General features: G+C 47.1%; 1 protein-coding gene across 1 annotated transcript; it reads right to left on the reverse strand.

Annotated features, from left to right (window-relative positions):
- Positions 1–11,683: 11,683 nt before the first annotated feature.
- On the reverse strand, positions 11,684–12,903 carry LOC139422533 (uncharacterized). Its single transcript, XM_071173690.1, has 2 exons — positions 12,848–12,903; positions 11,684–12,299 (listed from the first exon to the last, which is right to left on the reverse strand). The coding sequence occupies exons 1-2, from the start codon at positions 12,901–12,903 to the stop codon at positions 11,684–11,686; spliced, it is 672 nt and encodes a 223-aa protein (XP_071029791.1).
- Positions 12,904–27,824: the final 14,921 nt, after the last annotated feature.

The following is a 27,824-nucleotide window of genomic DNA, read 5'->3' on the forward strand; positions in this document are numbered from 1 at the left end:
CACCTTGTCTTCTACGGACAAGCTTTTATCCGGATACCCCAAACAATCTGAAAGGGGATTCATCAGAGAAAATAACTTTACCCCAGTCCTCAGCAGTCCAATTCCTGTACCTTTTAAATAATATCAGTCTGTCCCTGATGTTTTTCCTGGAGAGAAGTGGCTTCTTTGCTGCCCTTCCTGACACCAGGCCATCCTCCAAAAGTATTTGCCTCACTGTGCGTGCAGATACACTCACACCTGCCTGCTGCCATTCCTGAGCAAGCTTTGTACTGGTAGTGCCCCGATCTCGCAGCTGAATCAACTTTAGGAGACGGTCCTGGCGCTTGCTGGACTTTCTTGGGCGTCCTGAAGCCTCCTTCACAACAATTGAAACTCACTCCTTGAAGTTCTTGATGATCCGATAAATGGTTGATTTCGGTGCAATCTTACTGGCAGCAATATCCTTGCATGTGAAGCCCTTTTTGTGGAAAGCAATGATGACGGCACGTGTTTCCTTGCAGGTAACCATGGCTGACAGAGGAAAAACAATGATTCTAAGCACCACCCTCCTTTTGAAGCTTCCAGTCTGTTATTCTAACTCAATCAGCATGACAGAGTGATCTCTTGCCTTGTCCTCATCAACACTCACACCTGTGTTAACGAGAGAATCACTGACATGATGTCAGCTGGTCCTTTTGTGGCAGGGCTGAAATGCAGTGGAAATGTTTTTTGGGGATTCAATTCATTTGCATGGCAAAGAGGGACTTTGCAATTAATTGCAATTCATCTGATCACTCTTCATAACATTCTGGAGTATATGCAAATTTCCATCATGCAAACTGAGGCAGCAGACTATGTGAAAATTAATATTCGTGTCATTCTCAAAACTTTTGGCCACGACTGTAATTTATGAGGATATTGTAAGGTGTTAAGGGATTTTTTTTAATCAATAATGACTAATTATGTATACATCTCAATCAGGACTGACTAATCAGAATACTATTATGTTACTGTATAGATGTATGAATTTTCTTTTAATCCTAGTACTGAATATAATGTGTGTAATTATAACCAAGAATTAGAACAATGACTGTCGGTTCCTTGGTAGAAACGAATGAACTTATCGTCAGACTGGCTAGAATGCTTATCTACACAGGAAGACCTTGGCTCGGTCATAAATGATCTAAATTGGTGGGAGAACTATACTGCTATTGTACCGGGTGGAGAAGAGACGGGACAGTTCGAAAACTAATGACGTCATTTTCAGTTTATAACCTGTGGTAAACTGTATCATGTTCAGTACTCTCGAGAATAAACACTACTGATTGATTTTGAGACTGGTCTCTGTCCATTTTATGCAAATAAAGGTCTTACAAATTCTTAGGAGTGGACAGAGTGTTGAATTGAATTGGTTTAATAAAACATAAAGGAATTGAATTCCTGTAACAAAGGATAGGGAGGATAGGAGCCATGGAGCATAAAGAGTCTCCCCCAACCAGAGTCAAATCAGGAGTTAAGTCATGAGCAGCAAAAATAGTCTAGTGATAGTTGATGTCACTGATGGAGGATTACAGCTCTCTTCCTACTCTTATTTGTATCAGGGTTGGGCTCAATTCAGAATTGAAAACAGAATGCCTCATAAATTCCCATTTAATTCATGGCGGTTTAGAGTGTTGGGCCTATAACTGAAAGGTTGATGGTTTGAATCCCCGAGTTGACTAGGTGAAACATTTGTTGACGTGCCCTTTAGCAAGGCACTTAAGCCTAATTGCTCTGGATAAGAGCGTCTGCAAAAAATGTAAACAAAAATAAAAAATGTAAGTAGTACACACGATACAGAATTTGAATGAAAGGAAATAGAATTCAATTCAATGAAATCCAAATGCCTCTTCTAATAAGGTTATGGTTAGCTCTTCGACATCAACATCAAACATGTCATTATATACATATGTAACAGATGTCATCACACTCTGTAACTCTCTTGCTTTGTGTTTTAAAAAAAGGCCTGTCCAGCCAGCAGTCCTAGGTGATTGAAGCACATCAGATGTGCAGGACAACAGTATGTTGATGGCTGTAGATTTGTGATTCGTCTGTTAGCATGGAAATAACTGTGAATTAGCAGGGAGCTAATTAGAGTATGCTATCTAACTTGCTTAAAAAGCATTAAAATAAAACACAAAAGCACATCCAAGGAAGCCCCCAACATTTAACAGGTACCGCACACATAATGCTTTATTTCAAAATGTGACCTACCGTTTGCATGTCAGTATCAGACTGGAAAGAATTGAAGTTTGTGATCTCCCCCTTCCTTATTTCACTCTGTCATTCAGGTTAGTATTGTGGATTAACTACATTGTTGATCCATCCTCAGTTTTCTCCTATCACAGACATTAAACTCTGTAACTGTTTAAAATCACCATTGGACTGATGGTGAAAACACTGAGCGGTTTCCTTCCTCTCCGGCAACTGAGTTAGGAAGAATGTCTGGTTAAGGGCTTGTAAGTAAGCATTTCACGGTAAGGTATTCGGCGATTGTTACAAATAACATTTGACTGGGTGTATTGAAAAATCATCCTGAGTGTAATTGGTAACTTCGCCATGCTCAAAGGGAGTCTTTCTTTTTTTTACGCATCTATCACTCGGTGCCGTTCTTTGCGAGGCATTGGAAAACGACTAGACTGAGGGAACTTACAGATAACGGTATGTGTAAATTCAGGCTGTAACACAACAAAATGTGGAAAAAGTCAAGGGGTGTGAATAGTTTCTAAAAGCACAGTATAAGGTACAGTAACTGCATTGCTTGTCGTGAAAATATAATTGGCTCAGGGAGAAAATATTTCATAATGTTACACTTCAGCCCCTGTTCCCCAATTCAGATTGGGCTGCCCTGAACATGAACAGGGCCGGTATTATGGGTGGGAACTAGAGGGGCTGGCCCACCCTACGTCCTTGCCGTCCAAATAAAATATTGAAATATTGATTCTTTATTTGACCGAGACGGCACTGTCAGAAAGATGCATCAATCTCAGATAAAGCATCCGAATGAGCAAAACGGCTCCCCTCTGTCGCGGTATGTGTAGACCATGTATCTGATGCTGTCTGGACAAAATGAGCATGGCATGGCATAAGAGGGCTCACTCTCGCCAAAATCTTTGCTCAATAAGCCCAATGCATTTCTATGGGCATAATACGCAGACCTAAGCTTGTTGCTTGCATTCCTGCCTTTGGGAAAACGAACACCATTGTTAGGGCGGAGACATGAGCTTCTCGTCATTATATGCAGATATCTGGTTTCAGCCAATTGCGCATTAGAAAGGAAAAATGGTGGGTGCATGGTGCACTGTTCGGATGCTGGCTTCCCATAAAGTAAATTGATATTTTGCCAACATTATATAATGACTCCTGTCTAAATAAAATAATTTAAATTACTTCACCTTTTCAGATGGGATTTTAAACGGGTGTCCTGACTCTCTGTGATCATTAAAGATCCCATGGCACTTATTGTAAGAGTAGGGGTGTTAACCCTGGTGTCCTGGCTAAATTCCCATTCTGGCCCTCATACCATCGCGGTCACCTAATCATCCCCAGTTTCCAATTGGCTCATTCATCTCCCCTGTAACTATCCCCCAAGTTGTTGCTGTAAATGAGAATGTGTTCTCAGTTAATTTACCGGGTAAAATAAAACAATTGTTAAAAGTACATTTTGTCCTATGCCGAATTGTAGGTTAGAACACCTTTAAATGAACTACTACAGCACTAAAGAAATATGTAACCCGATGAACAGTATTGATTTGGATGTATGTTTAAATAGTTTCACGGTGTTTTTGATACTCACATGGATGACAATACTGAAGATCTATGATGGACAATAATATGCCTTGTGAACAATAAGATTTGAAAGAGAAGATGTATTATGACTATAAAAAAAATCGTTTTGTCACCTCAAACATTATTTTAAATAAAACGGAATTAAAAAGAAGAAAAATGCTGGACTCCAAAAAACAAGTTGACATACAAAAACTTCCATGAACACTATTAAATATGTAAATCATGTTAAGTAGACTAATAATGAATGTATTGATGTGAAAACAGATATGTATTCATATTAATTCATGTTAAGTTTGAAAAATGTGAGATCAAACTTTAATAAAGATTATTTGAAAAAAAAGCAAAGGCTGGTGCTCTTGCTTCAGTTGAATTTCAACTTTTTAGATTTTTATAATTTTAAGTAAGATTTTTTATGATTAGCCATGTTGTTATTGAAATGAAACTGTTCCATGAAATTGTGCATTTCAAAATAATCATACACATGTGCAACACGCTGGTAAAACCTGACAACACACGACGAACTGGCAACAGAGAAACAGAGAACACAGATATAAATACACCGGGGAAACAGGAGATTCTGGACACATGAAAAGTGGGATGTATACGGAGGGAAAGGGGCAACAGAAGACGAACAGCAGAAGGGCTAAGGAATTTAGAGATCGGGAAAGGACCAATAAAATGGGGGGAATGTTTGTGGGACTCCACCCAGAGGGGCAGGTCCCGAGTGGACAGCCATACCCGCTGCCCAAGACGGTAGCGGGGAGCAGGGGTCCGGTGGCGGTCCGCCTGTCGTCGGTACCTGGAGGGTGGCCCATGCTCTCTTCCAGGTACAGCGACAACGATGGAGGAACACCTGGGCAGAAGGTGTGCGGACCTCTGCTTCTTGCTCCGGAAAGAGCGGGTCCTGATAACCTAGGGAACACTCAAAAGGCGAGAGACCCGTAGCAGAACAGGGAAGGGTGTTGCGAGCATATTCCAACCACACAAGTTGCTGGCTCCAGGTTGTAGGATTAGTGGAGACGAGGCAGCGAAGAGTCTTCTCCAGGTCCTGATTGGCTCTCTCTGACTGGCCGTTGGACTGGTGATGAAAACCAGAGGACAGGCTGGCCGACAACACAATAAGGGTGCAGAACACCTTCCAGAACTGGGACGAGAACTGAGGACCGCAATCGGAGACCATGTCGACCGGCAGTTCATGGATCCGGAAGACTGGATCTGCTGCACCATGAGCTGGGCCGTCTCCTTAGCTGAGGGCAACTTTGGAAGGGGAATAAAATGGGCGGCTTTGGAAAACCGGTCCACCACCGTAAGGATGGTGGTGTTGCCATCAGACCGCAGGAGGCCCGTGACGAAGTCCAAGGATATATGGAACCAGGGATGGTGAGGGACGGGAAGTGGTTGAAGGAGGCCAGCCGGAGCTTGCCACTGAGTCTTGTTCTGTGCACACACAGTTCAGGCTGCAGCAAATGCAGAGACATCAGGAACTATGGTGGGCCAACAAAAACGTTGTCGGACAAAATCAGAGGTTCGACGGGAGCCAGGATGACAGGTGAGTCTCGGGGAATATGCCCATTCCAGAACAGGAGCACGGGCAGAGTCCGGCACCAACATCTGGTTAGCTGCGGAAGAGGGACGCATAAATCCAGCAGTGAGAGAGTCCTCAACATACCCTTCCATCGCTTTGGTCTCTGGACCTGACAGGGAATAAAGTCACCCCTGAGGAGGTTTAGTGCCCGGGAGAAGGTCGATGGCACAGTCATAGGGCCGATGCGGAGGAAGCGAGCCTTGCAGAAAGCCTCCCGGTAGTACTGGTATTCCGCAGGAATGGCTGAGAGGTTCAGGGCTTCTCCCAAGCCTGCAGGAAGAAGTCACAGGGCAGGCAGCACCGACTTCAGGCAATGTACATGGCAAAACGGGCTCCAACCCAGGATAGAACCAGTAGCCCAGTCGATCAGAGGATTGTGCCTTTGGAGGCAGGAGAACCCCCAAAATCACAGGTGCATGAGGGGATTCAATGGGAAGGAACTGCATACTCTCACTGTGATTGCCCGACACTCTCAGGTAATTGGGAAACGTAATGTGGGTGAGTCTGCCAATAGAGCGCCCATCCAACTCTCTGATGTCCATAGGAATGGAGAGGTGTTGTGTGGGGATTCCCAGCTTCGACACCAGGGTATCATCCATAAAGCTCTTGCTGGTCCAAGAGTCAATGAGTACCTAGAAATATTTGTAGGCTGGGAAGAAACTCCACTGGTGGCGGGGTTGCTGAGAGTCTGGGGGATTACTGGTGTTGCCCACTGCCTAGTAGGGAATCTGGTATTGCTCCAGCAATGTATTGAACACCTGGTCATGGCGTTCTGCCAGGGTATGGAGTCCCTCCATAACTCCTCGTGTCATCCGATGGTGGCTCCTTGCTGGGAGACATCATTGTGGAGCTGGTCTGAGTCTGCTGGTTCAGTCATGGCTAGTTCATACTATCACGACTCAGGATATGACCCAAATGCAGACACAGGAGGTGGATAGCCCAGTTCTCAGATGATTTATTGTAAAAACGGGGCAGACAAAGGGCAGGCAAAGGGAAGGTCGAGGACAGGCAGGGGTTCATGATCAGATCAGAGTCAGGCAGGTACAGGATGGCATGCAGGCTCCGGGTCAGAGCAGACAGAGGTTCGTAATCAGGTCAGAGTCAGGGAGGTACAGGACGGCAGGCAGGCTTGGGGTCAGGGCAGACTGGAAAACACGCTGGTAAGACCTGACAAGACAAGATGAACTGGCAACAGACAAACAGAGAACACAGGTATAAATACACTGGGGATACTGGGGAAGATGGGCGACACCTGGAGGGGGGTGGAGACAAGCACAAAGACAGGTGAAACAGATCAGGGTGTGACACCTATAGTCTTTATTATAACACCCAGCAGCGAATCGTCATTCAAGGCGAGCCCCACATTTTTAGCAAAATAATTGAAAATATGAAAAAAATGAATCAGAGGCTCATTCCCCCTTTCTCCTGTCCTCTTTGCTTCTGCTCTTCCCCTCTCTTCTCTTATTATTGCCTCTCATGAGGAGGAGGTGGGATGGGGGTAGTGATGGCTGTTGAGGGACTGGATTTCACAGGACCTCTCTCTCTCTGCTGAGTCATGGGAGAATGAACACTCCTGCATGAAGAATCTGCTCTCACTTTCCCACGTAGGAGTAAGCCCTCCTCCTTTTTCTCCTCCCTCCTCTCCTCCTCACTGACAACAAGCAGATCCAGCCTGCACCTCCTGTGTAGTAGAGGAAGCACTCCATCGTAAACTGTAGCTGCTGGCTGACTGGCTCTTATCATGTTATCATGTGACTGAATAGATCCATAACTATGTGCGTGGGGATGATATGTATGGATATGTATGGGTCCTCTGCTGTGTTTTGTGAGATTGTGGAGGAATTATACCAGATTGTGTAATGCATTAGGGGATAATAAAGTGGAAATATTTTCAGTCAAGAGACCTTTCAATATCATCTGATGATGCTGCTCCTAGGAGAAATTCCCGCCCTGTTGCTTGAAATAATATATGCTTACATTCACTACACTTCACTCACAGGCACACAAGCACCCAGGTGCACAAACAAGCACGCACACACCACAGCCAGCGCACAAATGAATCAGTAGGATGGGCATTTGATTTCTATTGGCGTCCCGTTTTTCTGCATAAAATGCCCATAGAAACGCATTGGGCTTATTAAGGACAGATTTTGGCGAGAATGAGCCCTCTCGCTTCGCCTCTTCCTCTCTGCTGAAACTAGCGAGCAAAACAGCGCCCCTCTGTATTACTACATCTAGCCCATGTATCTGAGTTTGTCTGGCCAGAAAATGTATGACATGCCATGCTCATTTATTCCAGACAGCATCAGATACATGGTCTATACATACGGAGATAGGGGGGTGCTGTTTCGCTCGCTCTGAAATGTTATCTGAGATTGATCTGTCTTTCTGTCAGTGCGCATCACAGTCAAATAAAATATCAATATTTCAATATTTTATTTGGACGGGCAAGGAGGTATGGTAGGGCGGGCCAGGCCCCCTAGTGGCAGCCCACAACTCCGACCCTGGCACACACACTTGTACACGCACATGCACGAGCGCGTGAACACACACACACACACACACACACACACACACACACACACACACACACACACACAAACATGATGTTCCTGTTTCTCACATTCACCTTGTAAGTAATGCACATGTTGTGCAGTATACTGCTGTAGATGAACAATAGTGCAAATCAAGACTGTACAATAGTTCTCCTGGTTTAGAGTCATGTCCTCAGACATTGTAGTAGTGTGTCTATAACCACTAGATGGAAGTCTCTTATCATATCAAAGACCACAGCTAACCAGAAGCTAAAAACCTTTGCCATTAATTAGGGTGTTTGTTTATCCTGGAGAAAGATTCATGTTGTTTCTTATTTTGTGTCAGCAAGCTGTTCTACTACTTGAGAAGGGGTTGTCATGGTGGGTATGGGGAAGAGGGCAGGTGGTTCTCACAGCCAACAGTCTCATGTATCTTATGGATTTGGAAAAACTCAACAGTGGCGAAGACATAGACCACAGACAATCCCACTGTCATGTATGTAACACACACACACACACACACACACACACACACACACACACACACACACACACACACACACACACACACACACACACACACACACACACACACACACACACACACACACTCTAACATGATGTTCCTGTTTCTCACATTCACCTTGCATTCATCACTATTAGCAGAGGAATAGGATAATGAGAAAGAGTCTCTGTTGTGGTCTCTTAATCTCTCCCTCTAACTGAAACCATTAGGCAATACACAATTATTCTCCTGTCATCAAACACTTCACTGATATGAAGAAATCTCTGAATAATGGTTCAACAGGACACAGGACAGGAAACATGATTGATATTTTCGGTGACATATTTTAACCGAAAAATGAGAGATAGAGATATAAACAGTTGTTAGAAAGCTCCTGGGTGGTTTGTACATATGGTGCTGCTGGGTGGTTTGTACATATGGTGCTGCTGGGTGGTTTGTACATATGGTGCTGCCGGACAGTTTGTACATATGGTGCTGCTGGGTGGTTTGTACATATGGTGCTGCTGGGTGGTTTGTACATATGGTGCTGCTGGGTGGTTTGTACATATGGTGCTGCTGGGTGGTTTGTACATATGGTGCTACTGGGTGGTTTGTACATATTGTGCTGCTGGGTGGTTTGTACATATGGTGCTGCTGGGTGGTTTGTACATATGGTGCTGCTGGGTGGTTTGTACATATGGTGCTGCTGGACAGTTTGTACATATGGTGCTGCTGGGTGGTTTGTACATATTGTGCTGCTGGGTGGTTTGTACATATGGTGCTTCTGGGTGGTTTGTACATATTGTGCTGCTGGGTAGTTTGTACATATGGTGCTTCTGGGTGGTTTGTACATATGGTGCTGATGGGGGTTTGTACATATGGTGCTGCTGGGTAGTTTGTACATATGGTGCTGCTGGGTAGTTTGTACATATGGTGCTGATGGGTAGTTTGTACATATGGTGCTGCTGGGTGGTTTGTACATATGGTGCTGCTGGGTAGTTTGTACATATGGTGCTGCTGGGTGGTTTGTACATATGGTGCTGCTGGGTAGTTTGTACATATGGTGCTGCTGGGTAGTTTGTACATATGGTGCTGCTGGGTGGTTTGTACATATGGTGCTGCTGGGTGGTTTGTACATATGGTGCTGCTGGACAGTTTGTACATATGGTGCTGCTGGGTGGTTTGTACATATTGTGCTGCTGGGTGGTTTGTACATATGGTGCTTCTGGGTGGTTTGTACATATTGTGCTGCTGGGTAGTTTGTACATATGGTGCTTCTGGGTGGTTTGTACATATGGTGCTGCTGGGTAGTTTGTACATATGGTGCTGCTGGGTAGTTTGTACATATGGTGCTGCTGGGTAGTTTGTACATATGGTGCTGCTGGGTAGTTTGTACATATTGTGCTGCTGGGTGGTTTGTACATATGGTGCTGCTGGGTGGTTTGTACATATGGTGCTGCTGGGTAGTTTGTACATATGGTGCTGCTGGGTGGTTTGTACATATGGTGCTGCTGGGTGGTTTGTACATATTGTGCTGCTGGGTAGTTTGTACATATGGTGCTTCTGGGTGGTTTGTACATATGGTGCTGCTGGGTAGTTTGTACATATGGTGCTGCTGGGTAGTTTGTACATATGGTGCTGCTGGGTAGTTTGTACATATGGTGCTGCTGGGTAGTTTGTACATATGGTGCTGCTGGGTGGTTTGTACATGGTGCTGCTGGGGGGTTTGTACATATGGTGCTGCTGGGTAGTTTTTACATATGGTGCTGCTGGGTAGTTTTTACATATGGTGCTGCTGGGTGGTTTTTACATATGGTGCTGCTGGGTAGTTTGTGCATATGGTGCTGCTGGGTGGTTTGTACATATGGTGCTGATGGGTAGTTTTTACATATGGTGCTGCTGGGTAGTTTGTGCATATGGTGCTGATGGGTAGTTTTTACATATGGTGCTGCTGGGTGGTTTTTACATATGGTGCTGCTGGGTAGTTTGTGCATATGGTGCTGATGGGTAGTTTTTACATATGGTGCTGCTGGGTAGTTTGTACATATGGTGCTGATGGGTAGTTTTTACATATGGTGCTGCTGGGTGGTTTTTACATATGGTGCTGCTGGGTAGTTTGTGCATATGGTGCTGATGGGTAGTTTTTACATATGGTGCTGCTGGGTGGTTTTTACATATGGTGCTGCTGGGTAGTTTGTGCATATGGTGCTGATGGGTAGTTTTTACATATGGTGCTGCTGGGTGGTTTGTACATATGGTGCTGCTGGGTAGTTTGTACATATGGTGCTGCTGGGTGGTTTGTACATATGGTGCTGCTGGGTAGTTTGTGCATATGGTGCTGCTGGGTGGTTTGTACATATGGTGCTGATGGGTGGTTGAAGAAAAAGCCACCACCATTCAAAGTAAATGTATATCCCCAACAAGTCCTAGACATCAAGATCAAAAGTCTGAGCTGAAATGCAATCTACATTATGTCCAGAACAGAAACAACCTATATAATCCCATTTTTGCTCTATGATAGATACTCAACAATAGTGTATTATTACAGTACATGACAACAGACTGTTTAGCAAGACCATTGGCTGTATTGTGGTAGGATTTAGACAGCATTATTAGCCATTTCTCAGAGCTTTACAAACGGTATAACACAGTAATCCTCTGTTTGTGAGTACTTTAAACATGGAGCTTGGCTGTCTTGCTGTGGTTTAATTTTAGTCTGTTTCTTTTGGGCGGGCTCCAGCGTATGCTGCAGATGGACACATTCTCACAGAACAGCTCCTCGGTCTGGAGACTGGAGTTTGTTCCCGCTCTCTGCTCTCCGCCCTCGGCCCTCCGCCCTCCAGCCCGTCTCGTCTGGTTTGTGGCCCCAGCCATGCTCATGCCCCCTGGACCCGCTGGACCCGCTGGACTACCATGATGTTGTGTTGTCTAGTATCATGTCTCCGTGCCCCAGTTGTATACCGTCTTATTTCTGTGTCATCTCTTTTTCTCCACCTCAGTGTGCCTGAGACTTACAGACTTACAGTCATTTTCCCCGTGTGTATATGTGGGTGTGTGTGCACTGCATGCGTGCAAGTGTGTGTGTGCGTATGTGCCACAGCCATCCTTGATTTCAGTTCTGTACCATTCATATTCATATTTCCTCTTCCAACCACCCTAAGGTTGTCTAGCACAACAACATAAATAAAACACTTTTTTATTTTTTACACCGATTGAGATGTCTCGTCCTTGTTTTAAAGAGGGGGATTTGAATTATAGACATGGGCTGGCTGGAGGGACTGGGGCTGGTGGGACTGGGGCTCTGGGGCTGGTGGGACTGGGGCTCTGGGGCTGGAGGGACTGGGGCTCTGTGGCAGGAGGGACTGGGGCTCTGTGGCAGGGGGGACTGGGGCTCTGGGGCTGGAGGGACTGGGGCTCTGTGGCAGGAGGGACTGGGGCTTTGTGGCAGGGGGGACTGGGGCTCTGTGGCAGGGGGGACTGGGGCTCTGTGGCAGGGGGGATTGGGGCTCTGGGACTGGAGGTTCTGGGGATCTGGGGCAGGAGGGACTGGGGCTGGGGGACTGTAGGGACTGGGGATCTGTGGCAGGGGGGACTGGGGCTCTGTGACAGGAGGGACTGGGGCTCTGGGGCAGAAGGGACTGGGCCTGGGGGGACTGGGGCTCTGGGGCTGGAGGGACTGGGGCTCTGGGGCAGAAGGGACTGGGGCGGGGGGGACTGGGGATCTGGGACTGGAGGGGCTGGGGTTCTGGGGCAGAAGGGACTGGGGCTGGGGGGACTGGGGCTCTGGGGCTGGAGGGACTGGGGTTCTGGGGCAGAAGGGACTGGGGCTGGATCCCTTGTGGCCCTTATGAGGTTACAGCATGTATCCCTGTATGACACACAGAGATCTAAGACGGAGGTTTAATCATACTGGTTTAATGCGCCTCTCCCATTAGCAGGGTGTGGGGAGAGACGGCAGTAAACCAAACCAGCTTTTGAGACTAAACTGACTGGCCATTGATTTTCTACAGTGGATAGATGTTCATCATTCAGACTGGGCGATACAGTAAGAGGAACGAAGACAGAGGGAGCAAGGCACCTCGCTGAACAGCAGACCACCGACACCAGATACCCCACCGTGGTTACAGCCAATAACCTAAGCCCATCATCCAGTGGCTGCAGACAGTTGGAAACCCAATATGAACATCACTAACCATCTGGAGAAAGGACAGCAGTGGACTTTTCACATATGCGTTAGAGCTTATCTGTGTACTGAAATACTGTCAGAATGTCTTTCAACTCCGTCACAGCCATGTACTGTATGTAACCCTGCAGATCAGGGCAAAGAGACGACAGGTCAGGGATTACTCTGTGAAAGGGAAAGGAGGGAAGGGAACTGTTTTAAAAGCTCAATGGGAGCATGAAAGGGCTGCTGACCCCTTCCCCCTCTCAGAGGCCTCCTGGGCACCATTAACGCCTTGAGAGGGGGGCATTTCCAAAGTTGGGTAGGGGTGGAGAATATACAGCATCTGGAAAGCATTATGCTGTTACTGCCCAGGGGTGAGACATAGGAGGAATAAGAGCAGGGAGAATGTGTGTGTGTGTCTCAATGTGTGTGTGTGGTTTGGTTTTTACTATCCTTGTGGGGACCGCTTTTTTAGGCTTAGGGGTTAGGTTTAGGGTTAGGTTTAGTTTTAGGGTTAGGGTTAGGATTTTGGGGTAGGGTTAAAGTTAAGAGTTAGGGTTAAGGTCAGGGGAAATAGGATTTTGAATGTGAATTAATTGTTTGGTCCCCATAAAGATAGTAAAATGTGTGTGTGTGTGTGTGTGTGTGTGTGTGTGTGTGTGTGTGTGTGTGTGTGTGTGTGTGTGTGTGTGTGTGTGTGTGTGTGTGTGTGTGTGTGTGTGTGTGTGTGTGTGCGTGCGTGTGTGTGTGGGTGTGTGTGGGTGGGTGGGTGGATGGGTGTGTGTGTGTGTGTGTAGTCAATTACATTTTGGGTCAGAGAACGTTAGAGAAATTTAAAAAAGACAGAGAGAGAGAGAGAGAGAGAGAGAGAGCGATGGAGGAGGCTGAGACGGAGAGAGGGAGGGGAGATAAGGGTGAAGGGACAGAGTGATAGTGTGTACATAGGCAGTGGGAATGTGTGAGTGTGTGACCTAGCGCCATGCAGTGTGCTGTATGAGTCTTTGTTCCTGCTAGTCGTTTGAAGGCAGGATGTAGAGATCAGGAACCTTGGCAACAGAACAGTTTCATCTGGGCCTGGGCTAGAAACAAAATGGCTTTGTTTGAGTGTGTTAGAGAGAGACACCCTTATCCCATCCTCACCCCCAGCCGGCTCTGCCCAGCCTCAGGCAGGGTACACGAGGTGCTCCCCCCTCATCAGTCGTCCCAGCAGCCCAGGCCCAGCCAGCTGCCCTGGGCCTGGGGAGAGGGAACAGAGTAGCTAATGGCTCACACACAGCACATGACCTTCACTGAGACACATGCAGACACAGAGCAGGTCCCACTCCAATCAGCAGCACACACTTATATCATCTAGAATTTCAGGGAGAAGAGGAAGCCAGCTGATTCAGAACAGATTGTGATACAACAGGTTACATAGGGGTTACATGAGACAGGGAGGGAGATTTGATGTAATACTCATAGTTCCTTTTATCCAAAGGAGCTATTGTTGGGATTTGGGGGTTGTCAGGAAGATATTATAGGTTGGTGAAAGGTTCAACATTGTCAGATACGAATGAAGCAGGCCCCAGGGAGAAGTAGAGCATGCTGGGTATTGGAGTATACTGATCCATATCTCTCCTCATAGGCCATAAGACTGATCACAAAGCAAATACTCCCCTAGTCTCCACTCACAGAGCAATTTACTGTTATGGAGCCATCTGGGATAAATGAAAAGAAGAGGTTTTCTCTGGCCAACTCTGGAACTCGCTCCCCCATTTCGTGAGATTTTCCTGGCTGTGGAGCGTTCACACCCCCACCCCCCCAGAGTATTTTTTTAAGAGCTAGCCAAGCCTTCTCCATAACATGAGTACATTCTGTACTAGGCCAAGTGCCCGCGGCACGCTAGAGACAATAACTGGACGTTAAACCTACCTCCCCCTACCCCAGCACCACCAGCTCATTCCTCAGCCACCCTCCACTACCACCTCACATCCCCAGAGTACTCTAGTCCTCTACCTCTCCTTGCCCATCTCTCTCCTCCACTCCCTCACTCTCTGACCCCCCCCCCCCCCGCCTCACTCTCCACCCCCTCCCTCTTCCACATACTTCTTTTCTCAACCCCCCTCTCTCTCCTCCACACCCTCCCTCTCTCCTCTCCTCCCTGCCATCCATCGCTTGGGCTGATATTGAGCATGTATTTCACAGACACTCCCTTAGAGACCGGTGACCTCATCACTGGGCAGGAAGTCAGGGGTTCGTGTTCCTCCTTTTGTGAAAGTAATCCCACACTCAATATTTTATTCAGGAGGGAGTGGAGTGGAGAGAGGTCTGACGGAGGGAAGGAGGGGGTGTGGAGGCCCCTAACTCAGTTGATTCTCATTAGTGCTCACTGCTCATGCCACATCATCATGGTCGCACGTCTCTACTTATAGAGTAGAGCTTTAACTGCATTGAAACCACAGGAGGCTGGTGAGGGGAGGACGGCTGATCATAGTGTCTGGAATTGAGTGAATGGAATGGTATCAAACACATGAACCATTTATTCCATTCCAGCCATTACTATGACCCTGTCCTCCACAATGAAGGTGCCACCAGGAACCAAGAGGTCCTCTGTGAAAAGCATTTCTAGATCCAGGTCCAGGTGGCTTAACTTTCACAACTGGTCTAGACTGGACTGCAATGTGGCAGTGGAACACTGTGGAAGAGGAAGGACTGGAACACTGTGGAAGAGGAAGGACTGGAACACTGTGGAAGAGGAAGGACTGAAACAGAAAAGCCACAGAAAATAAAAGAGAAGAAAGATTCGACAAAGAGAAGAAAGATTCGACAAAGAGAAGAAAGATTCGACAAAGGGAAGAAAGATTCGACAAAGAGAAGAAAGATTCGACAAAGGGAAGAAAGATTCGACAAAGAGAAGAAAGATTCGACAAAGAGAAGAAAGATTCGACAAAGGGAAGAAAGATTCGACAAAGAGAAGAAAGATTCGACAAAGAGAAGAAAGATTCGACAAAGAGAAGAAAGATTCGACAAAGAGAAGAAAGATTCGACAAAGAGAAGAAAGATTCGACAAAGGGAAGAAAGATTCGACAAAGAGAAGAAAGATTCGACAAAGAGAAGAAAGATTCGACAAAGAGAAGAAAGATTCGACAAAGAGAAGAAAGATTCGACAAAGAGAAGAAAGATTCGACAAAGGGAAGAAAGATTCGACAAAGGGAAGAAAGATTCGACAAAGAGAAGAAAGATTCGACAAAGAGAAGAAAGATTCGACAAAGAGAAGAAAGATTCGACAAAGAGAAGAAAGATTCGACAAAGGGAAGAAAGATTCGACAAAGAGAAGAAAGATTCGACAAAGAGAAGAAAGATTCGACAAAGGGAAGAAAGATTCGACAAAGGGAAGAAAGATTCGACAAAGAGAAGAAAGATTCGACAAAGAGAAGAAAGATTCGACAAAGAGAAGAAAGATTCGACAAAGAGAAGAAAGATTCGACAAAGACAAGTTGTAAATGAAGCACAAAATATCAAAAGGAATGGAGAACCGATCCGTCTGATTGGTTAGACACATGCTGTAGGCTACTGTATCTTTCTGTAAAAACCCAAGTCAATATGTCGTAAAAACATGGAGACAGAGAGACAAACTGACTGGAATCTTTTGTCCCTGATGTGAGTCAATGAATTTGACTGACGGTTTATTGCTGCCAGGGTGCTATTGCTATACTCTGATGACATCAAGGAAACGCCTAGGCAAGGCTGTAGCAGAGCTCAACTCTACAGCTGCTTCTCCTCAGGCAGCAGCAACAGGAACACATCCACCTGGCCTACTGCCTTATACACAGAGGAGGTGTGGGGGCAGGCATCAGCTCTTTCTCTCAGGGGGCCCTACTGTAGACTAGGAAGATCACACACATACGTGCACACACGCACAGACATATATGCACGTGCACATGGACACATATATATATACACACACACACACACACACACACACACACACACACACACACACACACACACACACACACACACACACACACACACACACACACACACACACACACACACACACACCTTTGACAATGTGAGTGTTTTTACTGCATTCTGGATAGAACCTCTGTCTTCTGGACAAGAAAACCATTCCCCATTTAGAGAAACGCTCGACCTGTGAAAAGAAAGATCATTCCAATCCATTCCAATTTCTAAGTGATTCTAAAGAAGGAATGGAAAGTACCTGAGTGGGTCCTCACCAGTGTGCACATTAGATTAGAGTAGAATAGACTATTCGTAACATGACATTTACACTACCAAACTCTTAGATTAGAATAAACACTGTCTGTAAAGGCTATCAAAGTAATTGGTTATTATGATTTTGGCTACGATTACATTAGCGGGAGTGTTTATTTTTGATGTGAAGTATCAATAGATACATTGCAACGCTTAGGCCTATTTAAATAACAGAGCACACCAAACATTAGGAACACCTTCCTAATATAGCTTTCACCTGGATTCACCTGGTCAGTCTATATCATGGCAAGAGTGTTCTTAATATTTTGTAGACTCAGTGAATGTTACCTTATCATCAGGTCAAGCCCTGCAAGACGACCTTTCCTTTTCAATTTCTCACAATAGGTTTTATCTAAGAAAGGAGATTAGAGAGTGAAAAAGAAAGAGAGAGAGAAATGGATCAGGAGAGAGAGAGAGAGAGAGTAGTGAGAAAGCACATTTTTGATCAATGCCTACAGTGTGTTTCATTCATCCAGCTGGCATGTGAGAGCTGCGAGCAGACATTCACGGCAGATCGATTCAGCACTGGGGGGCACAAGCATAGGATTTTGAGGTTAAACTTTGCACGCACAGTCACTCAAAAGAACAAAGTCAAACTGACACATACACTCACCTATCATTTATACCACTTTCACAGACACACCTGCATTCCCTCCTTCCCTCAGTCTCCAGGACAGTCATCCCCAGTGAGTCTGTACATGTCTGTTACCGCCAGGTCTGGCTTTCTGCTAACGGTGCACAAACACACACTGTTGCTCCAGAGGGGTGTGTTGGGGCCTGGCCACTCCCGGCCCTCACGACACAAAGACAGTAGCGCTGCCAGAAAGCAACACACAGCAGCTCCACAGAAAAGGAGAAAAACAGACAGAGCAGGCCAGGGAAAGAGGGGGGCAGAGAGGAGAGGGGTGGGGGTGAATTCACTGAGGAGGCTGTGGAGTCTGAGCACTCTGCCTGCAGGGACATTGGTGAGTCTGTGCCCAGATGTGAGGGAGGGGATGGATGGATGAATGAATGAATGGATGGATGGATGGAGGGATGGATGGATGGATGGACACAGAAGTGACAGTAAGATCCAGTGTGTCTGAATCCCTGCCAATCCCTCCAGTCATTCTCATGGTGCTGCTCTACTGCCTCTACAACAAATCTGTTATGTTTCCAGGACATTTCATTTCCCACCCGCTGCTGACTCTGGCACACACCCCCTTAGGGCCTTCTCACATATTATAGTGTTGGACACACACTCTTAGTACACACCACGCACGCACACATACACACGCACACACACAGTGAGTCAGTGGAACAGAAGGCAGCAGCAACACATACTCTGTCGTCCTCTATCTTCCAGAGATATGCTAATTAGCAGTGACACAGTCGACCAGTGATAAGGAAGTACTATAAAAACAGTGCCTCATGTCTTAGGAAGTGAATGTCATCCGTTACGCTCTCAACCAGCCCTTTCTGCATTGTACTCGATGTGGAGTCCCTGTGGTTTGATAGCATTTCTCTCCTCCCCCTCTCTCTCTCTCTCCCTTTCCCTCTCTCTCGCACTCTCTCTTTCTCTCTCTCTCTTTGCCATGATTCATGCTGTAGTGAAACAGAACTGCTAGGAGACCGGGAGGACATTCACAGATAAACTATGAACATACTCCTTACACAATAAGAACATTCAGACCTGCATTCAGAGAGGAACTGCACTCTCCAAGATGGTGCCTCGTCCACTGTTGGCCAAGTGGAGAGTCTGTGATTAGTATGTGCTTACCTCATTGGTTAGACATCTAATGATGCAGTTACTGACATGAGATTGTCCAGTTAGCATAGACGGCTTACCACGACCAAACCCGGACAATGCTGGGCCAATTGCGCCGACCTACGGGACTCCCAGTTGTGATACAGCCTGGATTCGAACCAGGGTGTCTGTAGTGACGCCTCTAGCACTGAGATGCAGTGCCTTAGACCGCTGAGCGCATTATCTCACAAGCTGAAAAGCGTTACCTCAAAACTAGGCCAAGGAAAAATAGCACATAAGATGAAGAGCTTGCCAAGGGCCAGAGTGACACTAAAGTGTTACAGGGATGAAATAATCAGCAAGAGAAAAGGGGGTGAGGGAGTGAGTGGGTTAGGGAGGGAGGGAAGGAGGGAGGGACGGAGGGAGGGCAAGAAAGAGAGCATGTAACTGTGAGGGGAGGAGCAGGGTCAAGGGGGAGATTGGGAGCGAGAGATAAGCAAAGGTTGGTGGGCGTCTGGTGGCTCCAAGGTCACAGAGGTCAGCCAGAGCGGAGGAAAGGTGGAACGTCATGACTCATTGCTATGTGGGAAAGAAGGAGGGAGAGAGAGAGGAAATAGTTTCAGGTCTGTTTGGGATAATTGAAGTGCATCCCTCAGCTGTAGTTGCTTGTGGAGTGTGGGAGTGTAGTGAGAGAGGGAGAAAGAGAGAGAGGGAGAAAGAGAGAAAGGAGGAAGGAAGGAGAAAGGGAGCGAAAGAGAGAGAAAGCGAGAGAAAGAAAGAGAGACAGAGGGAGGGTTCAGTGCCTGGGCAGGTCTGGTTCCCATTAGACAAGAGGCCCAGAGGGTGGGTTTGTTTGTACAGGCAGAACGTCCCATAGGAGCAGGGGAGGCAGAGGAAGGCTGATGATGTCACTCCGCCCTATTGGGCCCCTACAGAGGGAATATCAACTGCTCTGGTTCACTCTTTCACCCTCTCACCCCTCCAATCCCCTCATCCCTCCACCCCACCCACCCATTTGGAAAGAATTGAAACAAACGGCTAACTTCTAAACTGTTTACGGATGTTCTCTGTTTGTGTGTTATTCATGAGAGTTGAACTGAGAGTTCCTGTCATGACTCCTCTTCTCCTTGGCCTGGCCCAGAACAGAGGACAATCTGCTGCTGCCCTTTGACGGATGTGTCATTCACCTGTGAACGAACCAACCTAGCCCTGCAGATGAATCAGCCTACTGCCTCACTGCTGCCTAATGGGCATGTGCAGACAGGTCTATCACTCACAAGGCCCATGGGCTGGGTTGTATCAGGACCAGTTACACACACACACACATACTCCTTTTACACATTATAATTACAGGCCAATTAATTACTGATGTGTCTTTCCATCATGTCATGAATCATGACAAATGCCTCTTATGTCACCCATTAAATGTGTTTTGGTGCTATTATTGACAGCTGTTATATTGCATGCTATCCCCAGGTCATTCGTTATCTCCGCTGACCACCATCTCCATAGCTTGTGTTATTTTCACCATGACAACAATGATTTCCTTGGTGTTTATGGCCTAACTGTTTCTCTCTTTTCCCTCCTGGTATATGGCTGTTAGAGATAGCAACAGCCTCAGGCGCAGAGGGATGAATGGAAGGCATCACTGTTGATTGTGGCCTATAAAAGACACTATGACTAACACGCAGTAGCATTAATAGGTTAATAAGGAGTCTGATTGGAGCAGAATGACTCTGACTCAACTATGGTGCAACAGACAGACAGGACCAGAAACAGTTGTGGTCAGAGCAGAGAGAGAATAGGAAGTGAGACATCCCACTCCCTCAATTTTTCTGTTTCAATGTGAGTCAATGAACTAGGTAGACCAGACCCAGCTGCTATCGCATTGGTGTCTATGTGAGAGCCAAAGCTTAAGCTCCCGAGTGGTGCGGTCTAAGGCACTGCATCTCTGTACAAGAGGTGTCACTACAGTCTCTTGTTCGAATCCAGGCTGTATCACATCCGGCTGTGATTGGGAGTCCCATAGGGCGGTGCACAATTGGCCCAGCGTCATCTGGGTTTGGCCGGGGTAGGTCGTCATTGTAAATAAGAATTTGTTCTTAACTGACTTGCCTCGTTAAATAAAGGTTAAATCATTTTTTTGTTGTGAAGTAGACCAGTACTGACCATTTTTTCCAATGGTAAACGGCCTGAGTAAACTATCTTCATTTATCCACCATCTTTGGTTAGAGTGTCTGAATCAAAGCTGAACAGACACCTGGTTAGGTTGGGGTTAAGGAGTGGAGGGAGTGGTGATGTTTCACTCCTGGTTCCTCTGAAACAAGGACCGGCTGGGGTGTGTAGCACTGATTTATAGAGCCCGGACCAAAACTTCACTCCAACTTTTCCTGGAATTCGAGGCCTTTTGGTGGGAGAGGGAGCAGGGTGTTAAGGGGTGAGTGTGGTCCGAAGGCCAGGGAAGGAGCTATATTTCACCCATGGCCGTTAAATCAATTCTCCTCCAGATGGGTTTCAGGAGGTTGAAAGCTAATGAACAATCTCTTCCCCCTGCCTGTCTATTGCATTGAGTTACACACTTCACCCTGTCTATCCCTATAGGGTAGATATGTTTCTCAAAGATTGAACCCTACAGTTCAACTTTGTTATTTGAGCTAAGGGGTCAACACTGCACATGATTAGGTAACTATAGCATTTCCCTGGCTCAAGTAGTCAGCTGAAGACTGTAGAGGATAAGTGGACTGGTTTGTAACAGTCCAACTGATTACAATAGTTCAGACTGAACAGTATGCACATTGAGACAATGAATCAGCCACACTGTTGTTCTGTTGGCTGTGGCTGTGGATGCACATGCACGTAGAGGCAAGCATGTGTAACCTTATACGTATATAGAGTCTCTTGAGCAACTGCATATGAGTTTGTGTGTGTGTGTGTGTGTGTGTGTGTGTGTGTGTGTGTGTGTGTGTGTGTGTGTGTGTGTGTGTGTGTGCGTGTTTGTGCATGCACCTGTAGGTGTGTGTGTTAGTGTGATAATAAAAAGGACCAGAGTTTATCTCTATTACTGTACTGTTCTGCCCTTTGAACCAGTTTCTCAATGAGTCACACCAGCGGCCTAATAAGTTATTGTCAGCACCAATGCCTCCTATGCAACAGAAAGAGGACAAACCCTCTAGCAAGTTACCAACACCCACACAGACCCACAGCGTATTAGCATTATAGCATTGCTATTATAGTTTCACCATGGAGTCGTAAAACTATCAGAACCATCTCAACCAATCTGCTTCAATTTAACATGATCACTGATAGCCCTGGAAGAGGGGTTCGTGTGAGCCTTTAATTTAAGCCAGCTTTCTTTTGTGTTAGCTCGCAGCGATGTTCGTCACTTTATGGAGCATTCTTCAGGACAGTTTCACTGTTGCCAAACTCTGACTTTCAAGATAAACACTGGATGTTTTCCAGCACTACAGCTCGGTCCATGGTCACAAAACACTTCCATACCACCACAGCTTGTTAGTCTCACACACACACACACACACACACACACACACACACACACACACACACACACACACACACACACACACGCACACACACACACACACACACACACACACACACACACACACACACACACACACACACACACACGCACACACACACACACACACACACACACACACACACACACACACACACACACACACCTCCCGCTCATGTGGTAGTGTAGTAGAGATCTGAGCCTGAACAGGCTTGGTTCTAACAGGGATGTAATGTGGCCCCTGTCTCTTACATTTTCCATAGGCCACCCCTAATTCCTAGTGAGGGAAGTTCCCATAATTCCTTGGAGGGATGACTGCTCTGCTCGGCCTGCCCTCCTCACAATGAACTCTGTCCCATGTGTCAACTGCTCTCTTCTCATTAACAAACCAGTGTTCCTGGTGTGTTTGTGTTGCAGTGACTGTTCTATCTGCTGCCCTAGATTAGCTTTGACTTTTGTTTGCCATGGATTTAATGGCATGACTCACATCATACTAAATCTTTAGGAATTAACCAGTGAGTCTATCTGGCAGGCCTGGAGGCTGAAAGTGGGTTCACAAATGAAACTACTTACAGTCTTCATCATGTAGAAACCTCAGTCACAGTCTCAGTGTATGCCAGGCAGGCAGCTGTGTTTGACACCGTGACTCCCATCATATTATTCAATAAGAAATCCAATATATGGCGGCACACTCCTTTCATCTGTCATCATCTACTTAAGCTGGAAAAGAGTCGGCTCGATGTATTAATGCAATATGGCCAGAGTCAGGTTTCCTCATCAATGTTGTGAGATTGTGAGACGGCCAGAGTGTTAGTTTTGATTATAAACTGGGTTGTTTAAGCCCTGAATGCTGATTGTCTGACAGCCGTGGTATATCAGACAGTATATGACGGGTACGACAAAACATTTTTTACTGCTGGTTGATGCTTATTTATAAAACCCTCTTAGGCCTCACTCCCCCCTACTTGAGATACCTACTGCAGCCCTCATCCACCACATACAACACCCGTTCTGCCAGTCACATTCTGTTAAAGGTCTCCAAAGCACACACATCCCTGGGTCGCTCCTCTTTTCAGTTCGCTGCAGCTAGCGACTGGAACGAGCTGCAACATGATGTATTGTGTGATGTATTGTTGTCTCTACCTTCTTGCCCTTTGTGCTGTTGTCTGTGCCCAATAATGTTTGTACCATGTTTTGTGCTGCTACCATGTTGTGTTGCTACCATGTTGTTGTTATGTTGTGTTGCTACCATGCTGTGTTGTCATGTGTTGCTGCCTTGCTATGTTGTTGTCTTAGGTCTATCTTTATGTAGTGTTGTGTTGTCTCTCTTGTCCATTAAAATAACATCAAACTGATCAGAAATACAGTGACAAAGACATTGTTAATGTTGTAAATGACTATTGTAGCTGGAAACGGCTGATTTTTAATGGCATATCTACATAGGCGTGCAGAGGTCCATAATCAGCAACCACCACTCCTGTGTTCCAATGGCACGTTGTGTTAGCTAATCCAAGTTTATCATTTTAAAAGGCTAATTGATCATTAGAAAACCCTTTTGCAATTATGTTAGTGCAACCAATGTGAAATGGCTAGCTAGTTAGCGGGGTGCGCGCTAATAGCGTTTCAATCGGTGACGTCACTCGCTCTGAGATCCCGAAGTAGTTGTTCCCCTTGCTCTGCAAGGGCCGCGGCTTTTGTGGAGCGATGGGTAACGATGCTTTGAGAGTGGCTGTTGTTGATGTGTGCAGAGGGTACCTGGTTCGAGCCCAGGTAGGGGCGAGGAAAGGGACGGAAGCTATACTGTTACATTGGCACAGCTGAGATGTGTTGTGCTGATGAAAGAAGCAATAAAACTGGCCTTCTTTAGACTAGTCAAGTATCTGGAGCATCAGCATTTGTGGGTTCGATTACAGGCTCAAAATGGCCAGAAATAAATACATTTCTTCGAAAACTCATCAGTCTATTTTTGTTCTGAGAAATTAAGGCTATTCAATGCAAGAAATTGCCAAGAAACTGAAGATCACGTACAAAGCTGTGTACTATTCCCTTCACAGAACAGCGCAAACTGGCCCTAACCAGAATAGAAAGAGGACTGGGAGGCCCCGGTGCACAACTGAGTAAGAGGACAAGTACATTACAGTGTGTAGTTTGAGAAAAAGATGTCTCACAAATCCTCAACTGGCAGCTTCATTAAATAGTACCCGCAAAACACCAGTCTCACCGTCAACAGTAAAGAGTTGACTCCAGGATGCTGGCCTTATAGGCAGAGTTGCAAAGAAAAAGCCACATCTGAGACTGGCCAATAAAAATAAAGGATTAATATAGGCAAAAGAACACAGACATTGGCCAGAGGAAGATTGGAAAAAGTGTTATTGTAACGGCTTTCTTCCTGGGAAGGAGAGGCGGACCAAAATGCAGCATGGTTATTTCTAAACATCTTTAATGAAAGATGAAAACGTGAACACTATACAAAATACGAAAACGTTCTGCTTATGACAGACGGGAGACTCTGGCGGCTCATGACAGACGGGAGACTCTGGCGGCTCATGACAGACGGGAGACTCTGGCGGCTCATGACAGACGGGAGACTCTGCTAGCGCTGGAGAGGAGGAAGGCTCTGGCACCGCTGGACAGACGAGGCGCACTGTAGGCCTGGTGCGTGGTGCCGGCACTGGTGGTACTGGGCCGAGGACACACACCGCAGGACGAGTGCGGGGAGGAGGAACAGGGATTACTGGGCTCTGGACACGCACAGGAAGCCTGGTGTGGGGAGCTGCCACCGGAGGGCTGGTGTGTGGAGGTGGCACTGGATGGACCGGACCGTGAAGGCGTACTGGAGATCTTGAGAGCAGGGCTGGCACCAACCGCCCTGGCTGGATCTTCACCCTAGCCCGGCAGATGTGGGGAGCTGAGATGTAGCGTACCGGGCTAAGCACGCGCACTGGGGACACCGTGCGTTCCACCGCATAACACGGTGCCTGACCAGTACCACGCCCGCCACGGTTAGCACTGCTAGGAGCACTGTAGCGCTGAGCTGGCACAGGACGTGCAAGGCTAGGGAGGTGCACAGGAGGCCTGGTGCGTGAGGCTGGCACAATCTTCACCAGACGACTAGCACGCACCTCAGGACAAGTATGGAGAGCTGACCCAGGTGCCATCAAATCCCCGACACGCTCCGTCGGGCGAATGCCATGCCTCATGCACCAACACAGCAACTCCCTCATAACTCTCTCCTCCAATTTCCCCATTAACTCCTTCACGGTCTCTGCTTCGCTCACCTCCAACACCGGCTCTGGTTCTGGTTTCCTCCTTGGCTCCTTACGATAAACAGGGGGAGTTGGCTCAGGTCTGACTCCTGACTCTGCCACACTCTCCCTGTGCCCCCCCCCCGCCAATACATTTTTGGGGCTGACTCTCGGGCTTCCATCCGCGCCGCCGTGCTGCCTCCTCAAACCGCCGCCTCTCCGCTTTGGCTGCCTCCAGCTCTGCCTTTGGGCGGCGATATTCCCCTGGCTGTGCCCAGGGTCCTTTCCCGTCTAGGATCTCCTCCCACGTCCAGGAGTCTTGATTCTTCTGCCGCTGTTGCTGCTGCCCGTTACCACGCTGCTTGGTCCTTGGTTGGTGGGTGATTCTGTAACGGCTTTCTTCCTGGGAAGGAGAGGCGGACCAAAATGCAGCGTGGTTATTTTTAAACATCTTTAATGAAATAAGAAAACGTGGAAAAACCGAAACAGTCCTAACTGGTGCAAAACACAGAGACAGGAACAATCACCCATAAGATACCTAAAGAATATGGCTGCCTAAATATGGTTCCCAATGAGAGACAACGATAAACACCTGCCTCTGATTGAGAACCACTCCAGGCAACCATAGACTTACCTAGAACACTCAACTGAACACAACCCCATAGACTACAAAACCCCTAGACAAAACAAGACACATAAATCACCCATGTCACACCCTGGCCTAACCAACATAATAAAGAAAACACAGAATACGAAGGTCAGGGCGTGACAGTTATGGACAGACTAATCTAAGTTTGAGGTGTTCGGATCAAAGGACGCCACCTGTCAAGCATAGTGGAGGCAATGTGATGGTCTGGGGGTGCTTTGGTGGTGCTAAAATAGGAGATTTGTACAGGGTTAAATGGATCTTGAAGGAAGGCTATCACTCCATTTTGCAACGCCATGCCGTACCCTGTGGATGGCGTTTAATTGGAGACAATTTCTTCCTACAACAGGAAGCATTCTGCCAAATGCGGTAGCGGGGAGCTGGGGTCCGGCGGCAGTCCGCTTGTCGACGATACCTGAAGTTGGTCTTGAGAATAGCCGCCCTGGCTCTTCTCCAGGTACGTCGACAGAGGCGGACAAACATCTGGGCCGAGGGTACGCTGACCTCTTGCTCAGCGAAGAGTGGAGGCTGATAACCCCATGGAGCACTCGAAAGGGGAGGGTCCCGTAGTAGAACTGGGAAGAGTGTTCCGGGCATACTCCACATAGACCACTTGACCACTCCAGTTAGTGGGGTTGGTTGAGACCAGGCACCTTAAGGTGGTCTCCAGGTCTTGGTTGGCTCGCTCCGACTGACCATTAGTTTGGGGATATAATCCGAATGACAGGCTGGTCGATGACCCAATAAGGGTGCAGAATGTCTTCCAGAACTGAGACGAGAACCCCGAGTGGAGACCACCATAAGCTGGGCCGTCTCCTTGGCAGAAGATAGTTTGGGGAGAGGGATGAAATGGGCGGCCTTGGAGAACCGGTCGACTACCATCAGAATGACAGTGTTGCCATCAGACGGAGGGAGCCCAGTGACAAAGTCCAGAGACTGGGACGATGAAGAACCAGTAGTGGCTGCAGGAGGCCAGAAGGAGCTTGCCGTGGAGTCTTGTTTTGAACACAGACAGTGCAAGCGGCGACGAAGGCAGAGACGTCAGAGACCATTGTCGGCCACCAGAAACATTGTCGAAGGAAGGCTAGTGTACGAAGGGACCCTGGATGACAGGTCAGCCTGGAGGAATGAGCCCATTCCAGGACCGGACTGGGTTAGGTTCCCCTTCAGGTCCAGGCTGGGAGCGTTGACCCTCGCGAACCAGGTTCTCAATATCCCAATCCACAGTGGCAGCAAGGCATGAGGTAGGGAGAATGGTTTCAGAGGTTGAGGGTGTGGCAGAGGAACTGTATAGGCGGAAGAGCATCAGGCTTCACATTTGTAGACCCTGGACGGTAGGAAATTGTAAAGTTGAATCAGGTAAACAGGAGGGCCCACCGGGCCTGCCTTGAAGCACATGGCTGAATGGAGATATTCCACATTTTATGGTCGGTCCAGACCAGGAATGGCTGTTCTGCTCCTTCCAGCCAGTGCCTCCACTCCTCCAACACCATCTTCACTGCCAGGAGTTCTCAGCTGTCAACATCATCGTTCCCTTCAGCAGGATTGAGACGATGGGACAGGAAAGCACAGGGATGAAGTTTCTGGTCCTGGGCAGATCGCTGGGACAGGATTGCCCCACTACAACATCCGAAGCATCCACTTCCACCACAAATTGACGTGAGTGGTCCGGATGGATGAGGATGGGTGCTGTTGTGAACCGATGCTTCAGGTCCACAAAGGCTTTGTCAACAGCTGAAGACCACTTGTATGGTACCTTGGGGGAGGTGAGTGCCGAGAGGGGGCCCACCAGGGTACTGTAATCCTGAATGAAATG

Source organism: Oncorhynchus clarkii, chromosome 12, assembly GCF_045791955.1.
Source record: "Oncorhynchus clarkii lewisi isolate Uvic-CL-2024 chromosome 12, UVic_Ocla_1.0, whole genome shotgun sequence".
NCBI classification, from domain to species: Eukaryota; Metazoa; Chordata; class Actinopteri; order Salmoniformes; family Salmonidae; genus Oncorhynchus; species Oncorhynchus clarkii.